Consider the following 11,891-nt stretch of genomic DNA (forward strand, 5'->3'; position numbering starts at 1 on the left):
TACCCGAGATGGGATCCACAGGCTGAGGTCACGATGGCCACGAGGAGCCCCCAAGGCTCCGCGAGCGCGCGACGACCCCGGGCCTGGCAGAGCCCGGCGGGGAGCCGGTCTCCCCCCCACCCCCCCGCACCCGCGGGCCGTCCGGGGAGCCGCAAGCCCGGCCCGAGTGCGGGCGGCGCGGCGCGTGCACTTCCGGCCCCCGGCGACCCGCGCACCGCGTCGTCTTCCCCGCTGCCAATCTGCCGCCGCCGCCGCCGCCGCCGCCCGGTTGCCATGGCGACGCCGTCGCGCGGAGGCCCGCGGAACCGGCCGGGCGGGCCGGGCGGGCCGGGCGCGGTGCGGGGACGCTCGCAGGCTGGCTGGCGAGGCCGCGCGGCGGGACGAGGTAGGCGCTGGGGGAGAGGGAGGAAGCGGGGCTCGAACCCCGGAGTAGCGGGCGCCCAGGTGTGCGGGATGGGTGGGCAGGCGGGGCGGCGGCCAGGTGCGCCGCGGCGGCGGGGAGCAGGGACGCGGGACCCGGCGGGCGCGCGCCCGCTTCCGCTCCCGGGCCGGCCCGGCTCTCCTCCGCCCCCCGCCCCGTCCCTGGGGGTGTCCCGCGTGGCTGGCCCCTCCCCGGAGCCCGCAGCCGGCTTTCCCCGCTCCGCCCCAGGCCCCCCGGCCACGGGCCCCCTCCCCTCCCTCGGTTGCTATGAACTTGCGGGGGACCCCAGGTTTCCATCCAGGGCCTCAGGTGCAAGGCGGGGAGGAAGTGGAACCAACCAGCCTTCGCCACCACGGTTCTTTGGACACCTGAAACCCGGACCCTCCCCTCGGTCCCCTCGGCTGGGTCCTGCGTCGCGATGTCCGGCTGCTAGATCGGCTCCCTCCTCCCGGCTCAGCGCCGCCGCGCCCGCGCCTCCCCGCCTCGGCGTGGGGCCGTGGGGAAGGAAGCAGGGCAGGTGCGGAAGTGCGTGGAGGTCGGGCTCTGCTGCTGCCCTGCAGGCCAGGGCCGCCACCTCCCTTCTCCGCCTGCCCTCTCCCCCCTTCCACGTCCCCGTCACCAAGTCTTGGCGGACTCTGGCTTCTCCTGCCTCTCATTCTCTTGAGGGCGTTTTTGCCACGTCTGGTTCTTGGAAGGTGTTTTCTAAGATTCATTCATTCTTTGAGGGCTTTCTAAGATTCAGAAAGTGAAGCCCATCCCTGGTCCTTCCATTCTGTTCCTTTTCAAAGGAAATGTAAAAACAAACCCCAACTAAGCTTTGCCATCTCCTCCAAGGACTCGGATTTCTCATCACCCCCACCCCTCCCCAGGTTAGATGGAGGAGAGGAAAACGGGGCTGTCCCAGCCCCACCCCTATGTGGGAGGAGCTCTGGATCCGGATGTAGAACTGCTTCCCTGCCTCTGCCCTGCCACCTTCTCCAGGCATGCTCAGCTCTGGCTTCTCCTAACTTGGGGTGGTTCCCTTGGCACTGGAGAACCGTCTATATTGGCAGACGAACCATCTCCAAACCCCAGCTGCAGTGGGAAAACACCTTATTGTCTAATCAGTTCACAAATGTTTTGTGACTATCAAATCTCATGCATTAAAAGCAGATTATTCTGTTTGTTTCCCCTCCTCTGGGGGTGTCTGTTGTATGGGGGACTGATGGTGGGCAGAAGGAGTGTGTGGATTAATTGTAGGGTTTATTATTGTCAGCTGCCATGTGGCTCTTGCTGGCTCCAGAACTCATGCGTCAACAAACTGCTGCTGTGTAATTCCGAAGATGCCACTGGGGCCAGATTTAGTTTTCATTAAACTGCTAATTGGTTGATGCCTACCGTGTGGCAGGCACTGGGCTGGGCCTGTGTGCAGATTCTCCCACTTAGACTCTCTCGGGTCTCATTATTGTACCTCCTCCCAATGAGGGCAGCCAACCTCAGAGAGGGGACTTGGCTTGTCTGGGAGCCTGTGGTCCTTAGCAGGTTCGCCCACTTTGAAATCACAGCCACCCGACCCCTTGTGGACGCCTGTGTTGTGCCTTTCACAGGCCCTAGGTACTCAGGCCTTCATGGACTCCTTTCTTTACAAATGATACAATTTAAACGGTATTTTACAGCTTGATTATCCAGACTGGATTAACCATGAAAACATTTTCTTTGACCCTAAGAGTTCATCTTCAGATTTGAACAGATATGAAAATCTTTTCATTTTAACAGTTGGGAGTCCTGTCAGAGAACCTCCCGACCCCCAATGCTGACTGGAACAATCTTCTTTCTACCTGAGGTACCTGGGGTGTGGAGTGGTAAAAGATTGCCCTGTCCAACAGCTCAGCCCTCAATGTCCCTTTTCTCATCGTGTTCTCGGACAGCTAGGATATTTCCAAAAAGATCCAGATCCTGCTCCCATTACAGTCTTTCTCTAACTCAGTTAAAACCCTCTGCAGTGCTTAAAGCCAGGCTTCTTGATGGCCAGCCTTCCTGACTCTGCCCTCTGCTGCCCCGGGCTATGCAGCACATTGTCCAATGCCAGATCCTCACTAATGAGATTAGACCTGGTTGTCTTTTAATAAAACACAGCGGGTACGGGGGGGGGGGGGGGGGGGGTGGGGGTGGGGGGGGAGGGAGCTCACTGCTTAGTGCAGGTTAGGCCCTGGGGGCAACTGTGTCTCTGGTTGATTGTATTAAGTGGGCGTCTGATGGCAGGCTGTGTGTACATGCTGGGGTCTGCACGTTTGATGGTCATAGCTGAAAGTTCCAGAAGCTTTCAGATATCTGTCATCCCTCTCCCCTCCCAAATCTTGTTCTGAGAATAGCCAGTAGCAGCATAAAGGATGCTGGGGGAGACCCTTGGGATTGTAAGACTGGCCTCAGCCAGGTGTGATAGTGCACTTGAGAGGCTTAGGTGGGAGGATTTCAAGTTCAAGTTCTAGCCTGGGCTAGAGTTTGACATTTTGTCTCCAACAACAAAAACAAAAACCCCAGATGTTGCAACCCACTGCAATTGGAGACAGTAATGGAACTGACATTTGGGGCAACAGGGGCCTGAGGTCTTCCGTGAGCTTCAGGTGTCCTGGGTCCATTTTACAAAGTATTTATCGAGTAAGATACATGCAGAAAGTGAGGTTGCAATGTCCTTGAAGCCGTAAGTACCAATCATATGATACAATATTAATCCATATCCTTGATGTCACAAGCTCCAATCATGTGGTATATTCTTACTTAAGGGACAAATAAGTTCATCTTAAAAAGCAGGTGTAAGCAGGATGTGACTTACAATCTGCATAGGGTTTTGTCTATTCCCAAGCTCCCAGAAAGTGTGGCTTGGCATTAACCTACACCCAGAAATCAGAATTCCTATCAAGCCAGGACTGATTGACTTTTTCAGGAAACTCTGAGTGTTTTGAGAGTTTTGGAACTCACAGCTTGGCTTTTGGGGACAGAAAAAAGGAATGAAGGAAGAAAAAAGGAAGAAGAGGAGGAAGAAGAAGAGGAGATTGCTGGAGCCCACAGTTCTGCCCTGGGGACAGAGGCAAAGAACAGCCTGCAGTGTGGGAGCACGCTGTCAGGAAGGGGTGATTCAGTCAGGACCATGACTCAGGCACTGGCTTACTGGGGAGAAAAACTGATCTGGTTTCAAGACTTGAAAATATGCCATGGACAGGCCAAGTTTTGCCAGAGCTGTCGAGCTATGTGCAGTCCCTCCTTGGCTGCAGTGAGTTGTCCTTATGTTGAAATGAACTGAACTGCAAGGGGAGACGCCTCTCACACAAGGACTCCTCCATTCTTTCCTTTCATCTGTTTGTTCTGAGACAGGATTTTGGTATGCGGTGCAGGCTCACCTTGAATTTGTGATCCTCCTGCTTCAGCCTCCTGAGGTTGGGATTGCAAGCGTGCCCCTCACACCCAGCACTATTTTGTCTCTTTTTTTTTTTTTTTTTTTTTTTTTTTTTGGTAAATCTGGACTTCTCACACTTAGAACTTGCTGACTGTGGGCTTAGGCCCACCTAAGGCAGGTGGTCTTGTTTGGTGCCAACTTCTCTTGCTAAGTAAGGTCAGGTAGCATCCCCCTCGTATCAGAGTGCTCCTCCCTTTGGTTCCTCTGGCTCTGCGGCCTGGAGAGCTGCCCTAGTGGCATGAAACTTGCCCTTCTGAACCCACCCCCCCACATCCACCCACTCCTACCCATTGCTCCCCAGGAGAGCCATGAGGCAGCACTCATACTTGGCATGGGGGTGGTACTGGGGGACTGGGCAGGGGGAAGAAGGCTGGTGGGATGGGGCAGAGCACCCCGGGACTCCTCTGTAAGAGCTGCTGGAACCTGGATTGGCTTCAAGATTTGGAAAGTGTGATAACATCCCCTTAATCACTGCATCAGCAGGGGGAGACCTAGACCAGAGGGGCAGCCTTTACGAAAGGGGAGGCACCTCTCCTGGGTGTAGTAGGAAGGATAGGAAGAGTAACACACATGCTGTGACTTGTTCCCTGGTAGAAGGTGGGGACCATGTCTTATGTCTTCTCTGTATAACATCTAGCAGGAACACCTAGCTCCTCCATAGAGTAAGAGTTCAAAAAAGCAGTTGAAGAGCAACCAGTGGCTCATGCCTGTAATCCTAGTTACTCAGGAGGCTGTGATATGAGGATTTCAGCTGGAAGCCAGCTCCAGCAGGAAAATTCATGAGAATCCCATCTCCAACTAATCACCAAAAAGCTGGAAGTGGACCCGTGGCTCAAGTGGTAGAATGCTATCCTTGAAAAAAGAAAAAGAAAAGACAAAAAGCTCAGGACAGTGTTCAGGCCCTGGGTTCAAAACAACACAACACTGTTGGTGGGTGGCACAGGTATTTGCTGGTTGAAACCTGTTAGGCTCTCAGGTGAAGAGCTCTCGTCTCCCTGGCCGTTGGTTCCCCCCCCCCCCGCCCCCGACACACACACACAGCTGCTCCATGTCGTCCCAGTTTGGTGACAGGTGCACTGGGCAGCGGATGTCAGGACTGAACGTTCAGTGCTAGGGCACAGGCCAGTGGTCACCCTGGGCCGAGAGCCTCGCTTGGGTTTCTGGCTGCCTCGTGGTGAGATTAACTGGCACAGGCAGAGCAAGGCCTAGCTCCCCCAAGCCCCCGGATCTGCACTTTGTATTTGACTTGTGTTAAGAAGTTGTGGCAGGCCGGCCGCCTCGGGCAGTGTTCCTTCTGTTCTTCCTGATGTGGCTAATCAGATTCCCGCACTCCCAGCTCTCTGGAGATGAATCTAATAAGGGGGCGGTGACCTGGGGAGGGCGCAGGGGGGACGCTGAGGAGGACTGCATTCTCTTCTGTTCCCTGAGAGAGTTGGGGAGAGGCATTAGATCCCCAAGGAGTCCCAGAGAACAGCCAGTCCCCTCCCAGACAACCCAAGAGGTGAGGAGGCATGGGGAGTGTACGGGTAGGCGGGCTGGGGACAAAGTGCTGAGCAAGATGGCCACCCTGAGCCCGGGTGTGCACCAGCAGGGCGTCTGCCAGCCCAGAGAGCAGGCTGCTGGGTTGGAGGCATGGAGGACTGGAGGGCTGGCAGGCAAGGGTTGTGTTGTTGGTACCTGGAGCTCAGAGCCTCCTCTCCCTCCTGCAGGAGCAAACGGAGTGAGGGTCAAGTTACAGGTGCCATTTTAGTGGTAGGAAGGGGGTGACAGGCCTGCCAGGCCAAGCAGAGAGGAGAGTGTGGGTGCCCTCCCTGTGGCAGTGAAAGTGGCGGAGGCCCCAGGAGACTCCCAGCTTCAGGGCTCATAGAAGGGCCCGGAGCGGGACAGCCACTGCTGGGGGGGCGGAGGGGGTGTGTGATGTGAGAGGACTTTGACGGGGATATGTTTTAAGGTCTGTGGGTGTCCAGGTGGAGAGGGAAGCGTTGTGGGCTGCTAGAAGTGGGGCTGGATTGGGAGGAAGAGCAGAAGTGGAGGAGATTACAGTCACACGTAGCCGCAGATGACAAGTGACAAGAGTTCTACAAATAGGGGCTCATTGCTGGCAGGGCCTTGGAAACATCTCTGGCCACTGTGGGAAGTGTGGCTCCAGGCTGTGTTTCTGGAAGGTGGTTTGAGAGAACGTGTAAAACTGAGGAAGAACCTAGCCCTGCTACGGACAAAGGTACAAAGATGACTGTTCGTGAGAACTTGAGAATGGCCCTTGGCTGAGCAGCGGGGGCTTTGAGCTTGACTGCTTAGTGTTACAGCCCATAGTGTGCAGTTGCTGGACTGATGAAGATGTTTCCTTTCCCTGTCTCTCTCTCTGTCTCTCTGTCTCTCTCTTTCTCACCGGTCCTGGGGTCTGTCCTTGAGCTTTGTTTGTTCTACCATTTGAGCCACTTCTGCCTTTTCTTTTGTGGTTAATTGCAGATAAGAGTGTCATGGACTTTCCTGCCTGGCCTGGCTTCAGAGCTCAGATCTCAGCCTCCTGAGTAGCTAGAATGATAGGCGTGAGTCATGGCACTGAGCTTCCATTCTTTGGAATGGTGGAGGTGCTAATAGTTGTCAGAGGAGGCAGAGAATTGGGGTGTGGAGATGGAACCCCAGTGTCAGGAGAAACTGCATACTTTGCCCAAGCCTTGCAGGGCCCGTGTTAGAAGGGTAGCACTGAATCCCTGTGTCACCGTCACTTGCTGGCTGGCCTCCACCGCGGCTGGGCCGTCAGGCTGGCAGCTGTGACAGTGGGGTAGGTTCTTTCTCAGAGTGCTGACAGATTCTCTGATCATCTTCCAGAAACACAGCCACATTGCCAGTGGGTCTGAATGTTGTTTCCAAAGCAAAGCCTTGAGTGCAGAGTGGGGTTGTGTCCTGAGCTCTGGGGCAGCCTGGCTTGGGGATCTAAGCCAGGCAGCCCCAAACCTCATGGATACGCAGCATTTGTGTGGGTGGATTGGGGATTCTATATGAGGCCTGGCCCCCACCTCACCTGAGTGGGGAGCGCATCTCCCCCACGGGGCCTCGGTCTAGGTCTGGGAACTGGGCAGGCAGGAAAAGCAGATCTGGAGCTCCCTCCACCCCTGCACTGGTTGGGCACACACTTTCTCTATAGGAAAACCAGCTGTGGGGTGCCAAAGGCTGGGGGCGTGGGGTGAGGGGAAGCCTCCTCTTCAGTGGGACTTGGAATCGAGAAATCAGGAGAGGAAGGAGGGGACAGGCGGCCATTGATCAGCTCAGCTGTACTTTTCCATCCATCGGGGACAGTACCATCAAGACATTTGCCCAGGTCTTGTCATTTACCTCTCACCCTAACTGGAGAAAACCCAAGGCCTCAGGAAACACAGTGCCACTCAGGTGCGGTGCCCAGGCTCACGCCAGCATTAGGGGTGTTTTCCTCTGCCCTCTCCCTTGCACATGGAACCCAGATGAGACTCTGGGTGGGGGGGCAATCTGGATCAAGGTGGCAGGGGGGGATAGAAGTACAGCTGGCACAGAGGTAGAGGAAGTGGAAGAGGAGACGTGGGGAGGTGGGTGAATCTTTTGGAAGCTGTGGTGGCTCCTCTGAGCTTTGTCTTTCCTGCAGTGGCAGCCTCAGCATGGAGGGCAGTGCCAGCCCCTCGCCCACCCCTGGGGCACTGCCATACTACGTGGCCTTCTCCCAGCTGCTGGGCCTGACTGTGGTGGCCGTGACTGGTGCCTGGCTGGGTCTGTACCGCGGGGGCATAGCCTGGGAAAGCGCGCTGCAGTTTAACGTGCACCCCCTCTGCATGGTCATCGGCATGGTCTTCCTGCAGGGCGATGGTGAGTCCCCCGGACCAGCTCCTGAGAGCCGTCTCTGCCACCGTGGCCGGCCCTGGGAGAGCCACTACCCTCCACCACCGTGGCTGGCCCTGGGAGAACCACAGCTGTCACTTTGAGGTCTCTTCCAGTTAGACAAATCAAAGATTCTAGAAGAGAAAGAAGGAAGCTGGGATAGAGCCTGGGGGAAGAGTTTCAAACTGTGGTTCTAAGGTTAGTGGGTGGCAGTGCCCTTTAATTGACCAACATTTTCCCTAACTGCTTTTGTAAGGAGCATCCCCAGTTGTGTGCGTGTGACAGACATGCAGATACACACACATACACCCCTTCTAGAGGGGTTCTAGAGAAGATTGCCAGGCCTGGGCCGTGTAGGCCGCCTCTGGGTGGCTAATAAGTGAGAGAAGCAGCGGGACAGTGTGCATATGTAGACTGTTGCATTTGAGCTTGGCCTGGCTAGAGCTCTTCTCTCTGGGATGGGAGCCAGGATATTTAGTTTGCACCCTGCTGGCAAGCCAGGCACCCAGGGACTGGATCTCTTCCTAGAAGCGGTCCTGGTGGCAGCCACCAAGAGCCACTTAGAGGCATCCCGAAGGGCCCTGGCCCTGTCCACCTAGCTATGGGGATTAGGTGGGGATGGCAGGTCCAGTTGAGCAACCTGCTTGCCAACCAAAGTCTGACCCTCCAGCCAGACTTCAGCAGTGGCCTTAAGTGACAACATCCCTAAAAGGTGATATCACTGCATGACTTACACAAAATGCCCCAATGAATGAATTCACAGGGCACCTGGGAAGAAGGTGGTGTGGAGAGAGGGTGCTGCTAGGCTGGTGGGTGGGGACTGAGGGCAGAACCTCACCTTTGCTGCCTCTTGTGGCAGCGCATGCAGTGTAGCCTTCCATCTGGCCTCTGAATGAGCATGATACGTATGGGGACATGATATGCACAGAGGGGCAGGGGCAAGTGCCCTCTGCAGAGGCCAGGAGCTGCCCAGACCCCACAGAGCCCTGTGAAGCCCAGTTCTCATGTGAAGGTAGCTGCCACCCTTGCCATCCTTGCAACTAAGAGCCATGTCTGCTGGGCCAGCATTGCCTATAGCACTTACGCTCTTTTCTCCTTCCTGTAAGCCCTGCTCGTTTACCGTGTCTTCAGAAAAGAGGCCAAACGCACAACCAAGGTCCTGCACGGGCTGCTGCATGTCTTTGCATTCATCATTGCCCTGGTGGGTAAGTTCCTGGAACAGCCTTCCCTTTTCCCACCTGCTGGTTGGTCTTGGGCACACTGTGATCACCTGATGTCCTGATCACATACTGTGCCCCCTCCAGAGATGTATGCTCCCTCCTTACTCTCCCACGGGCATCCCAGGCAGGACATGGGTGCAGGCAGCTTCCCTCAGGCCATCCCACCCCTTTCCCTATCTGTCCCTGTCCTCACGAGGCCCCTGTTTCTGGCCCAGGTTTGGTGGCCGTGTTTGACTATCACAAGAAGAAGGGCTATGCGGACCTGTACAGCCTGCACAGCTGGTGCGGACTCCTTGTCTTTGTCCTTTACTTTGTCCAGGTGAGGCTTCCCAGTGCCCCAGGTTCCTGGCCACAAGGGGTGCAGAGGGTGGGGGAGGGGAGGGATGGCCCATTTTCCAGGGTGCATGCCCAAAGACGCGAGTTGGTTCATTCGGTTGGAGTTGCTTTCTGAGGCTGAAATGGGTATAAGACTAAAATTTTACAGCTCAGGGCCCTGAGCCCTTTCTCCCTTCCTGCCCACCTCGCCTATGTTTAGTCTCATGCTCACCTCGCACAAGATGATGAACTTTTGCCCATCTAAGGCCTCAAGGCAAAAGCTTATAATATTGGGGTTTGGGACCCTTTCCCTATAAGTGCTCCATGCTCCCCACCCCCACCCCAGCTCTTAAGAAGGGAGAACCAGGTCGGGGAGGCAGCGTTGGCTTGGCAGAGTCCAGGTAAGGCCGGTGGCAAGCGCCTATTCTGTCATTGCAGTGGATTGTGGGCTTCAGCTTCTTCCTGTTCCCTGGAGCTTCATTCTCTCTCCGGAGCCGCTACCGCCCTCAACACATCTTCTTTGGAGCCACCATCTTCCTCCTGTCTGTGGGCACAGCCCTACTCGGCCTGAAGGAGGCCCTGCTGTTTAAACTGGGGTGAGCATCCTCCCGCAGCAAACGCAGCCTGCAGCCTCTGCTTTTCTGGATGTTTGTTTTCTGAGCCAGCCAGCTTTGTGACGTAGCCAGCGTTGGCTTTTCTGTCTGGGAAGGGATTCGGGCCCGGATATTGGTTTTGGCAAACCCAGTGTGTCTTTTACATGGGGGATCAGAATGGTATTTGTCCTAATGAGCACACCTAGGTGGTGACTTCTCCCTTCCCCCTTCCTCTGCAGGTCCAAGTACAGCACATTTGAGCCAGAGGGAGTTCTGGCCAATGTGCTGGGGCTGCTGCTGGTCTGCTTCGCTGTGGTGGTGGTCTACATCTTGGCTCAAGCCGACTGGAAGCGGCCTCTCCAGGCTGAAGAGCAAGCTCTCTCCATGGACTTCAAGACGCTGACTGAGGGAGACAGCCCCAGCTCCCAGTGAGGGCCCGTGCTCCTCCTGCACAGGGGGCTCGGCAGGGGTGGCTCTTCCAACCTGTGGGGTTCCCGTAGGTGTCTTTTTTCTCACACTTACTGAGGCTGAGTCTTCAGGCTCCTGGGCAAAGGCCTGGGCAGCCTGGGCAGGTAGTGTGGTTTGTTTTAGCTAGATTCTGGGTTAGGGTTTGTCATTTGTTCTCCCTCCTCCCTTGCAGCTATAGAGGCATTGCATGACTCCTGTGAAGGCCTGCAGGAGGCCCCAGCCACTGCTGCTCAAATGCAGAAGGCTCTGTGGGTCAGGCTGTAGCAGCTCCTTAGAGATGCTGAAGAGTAGCTCTGCCCTCTCTCAGGCTACAGCTGCCTGGGGTGAGGCCAGGGAAACTCCAGGGCCAAGATGGGAAGGCTGGGAAGAGCAGTGACCACTGCTTTGTGTAGCAGAGTCCTTGGCAGTGGAGCAAGTGATATCATGTGTAAAGTATGTTGGCATTCAGAGCAACGCTCCTCAGGAGAAGGGAGGGACTGGCGCAGGAAAGCGCTGTGGTGCATCTCAGCTTAGCTGCCATCTTGAAGCTCCTATTCTGTAACCCGTGAGCTGAGGGACGGCTTTGTGTGGGGAGGGAATAGACACACATGGTCTCCCAGACACTTGCCCTGGCCTGTGAGGGTGGCCTGCTTGGAGGCAGTAGTTCTTAGCTCCCCATCCCAGGATTCCCTTCTACAGCTCCCAGACTCAGCCCTGGTTTCCACTCAGGCCAGCTTAGGCGGGGTCTGGGAGGCCAAGTGCACAACACGTACCTTTTAGGTGTTTTAGCAAAGGGAAGCCGCATACTACCCACCACCAGGGGCTTCCGCTCTGGAGGCTGAGCCCCTCCCCTGCACTTGGGCCTGGTGGTGCAGGACATGAGGACGGAGGCGGAATGAGATGAGGGCCCTGTGGCATCTGCGCATCACTCCAGCCCCTAATGTGTCATATTGTTAGCTGAGTCACTCTCTGACTTTGCTCTAGAGATAACGTGATTAGAGCATTGGTCTTGTGCTTCCCTGGGTTTGGCTAATATTCTCTTTGTTTTCTGGACTTGGAGGAAAATTTTCTTCACTGACAACTTGGAACAGCTAGAGTTTACCTAACAGAAGAAAGGAATATAATTTGTAAAACTGATTCTTGTTTTGAGAGTTGCCTTTTACCTACCTGAAAGCTGCCTTTGAGAGAAACAGACGGGCCACATGTCTCAGATTTGTAACCATGGGCCTTCTCCTCCAGCCTTCTCCTTCTCCTCTCCTCTCCTGGGATGATGCTTTGCTCCCACGATCAACTGTGTACCTGGCAAAGATAGGGGTTTTATCAATCCCACAATCACTAGCATGGGTGCACACACACATGCACTCAAATATTTACACATGAGAAACTCTCCATTACACAAACTACCAAAGTACAGTTGTGTATCTCCCTGGCTATGTTCTACAGAGAACAGGAACTGTGCATTTGTAATAAGTCTGTAAACTTCTCTGTTTGCAAAGTCTATGTTGGATGACTAAGGACCAAAGATGGCCCCAACAGCTGTGTGTGGTTTCCTTGTTTGCCTGTGGCCAGTCTCTCGATGTGCAACAGATGAATCAATAAAAGCCTGCAGCAGA

General features: G+C 55.4%; 1 protein-coding gene across 2 annotated transcripts; it reads left to right on the forward strand.

The window, feature by feature from the left end:
* Positions 1–307: 307 nt before the first annotated feature.
* Cyb561 (cytochrome b561) lies at positions 308–11,891 on the forward strand. 2 transcript variants are annotated; one of them, XM_090349967.1, is made up of 7 exons: positions 308–385; positions 2,177–2,262; positions 7,474–7,691; positions 8,810–8,908; positions 9,139–9,242; positions 9,677–9,834; positions 10,071–11,891. In XM_090349967.1, the coding sequence occupies exons 3-7, from the start codon at positions 7,487–7,489 to the stop codon at positions 10,261–10,263; spliced, it is 759 nt and encodes a 252-aa protein (XP_090206093.1). In that variant the 5' UTR covers positions 308–385; positions 2,177–2,262; positions 7,474–7,486; the 3' UTR covers positions 10,264–11,891. The 2 variants fall into 2 exon arrangements, with proteins under 2 accessions (XP_090206093.1, XP_090206095.1); XM_090349969.1 differs by having other exon boundaries at positions 2,177–2,243.

This window comes from Megascapheus bottae, chromosome 17 (assembly GCF_031878675.1).
Source record: "Megascapheus bottae isolate mThoBot1 chromosome 17, mThoBot2.hap1, whole genome shotgun sequence".
Lineage (NCBI taxonomy): Eukaryota > Metazoa > Chordata > Mammalia > Rodentia > Geomyidae > Megascapheus > Megascapheus bottae.

What these genes read in the sequence shown, in the direction of transcription:
- Cyb561 (XM_090349967.1), top strand. Translation starts at nt 7,487, where the DNA reads ATGGAGGGCAGTGCCAGCCCCTCGCCCACCCCTGGGGCACTGCCATAC. An exon ending in GGTCTTCCTGCAGGGCGATG is followed by an intron (nt 7,692 to 8,809) that starts GTGAGTCCCCCG and finishes CCTTCCTGTAAG; the next exon opens with CCCTGCTCGTTTACCGTGTC. An exon ending in ATTCATCATTGCCCTGGTGG is followed by an intron (nt 8,909 to 9,138) that starts GTAAGTTCCTGG and finishes TTTCTGGCCCAG; the next exon opens with GTTTGGTGGCCGTGTTTGAC.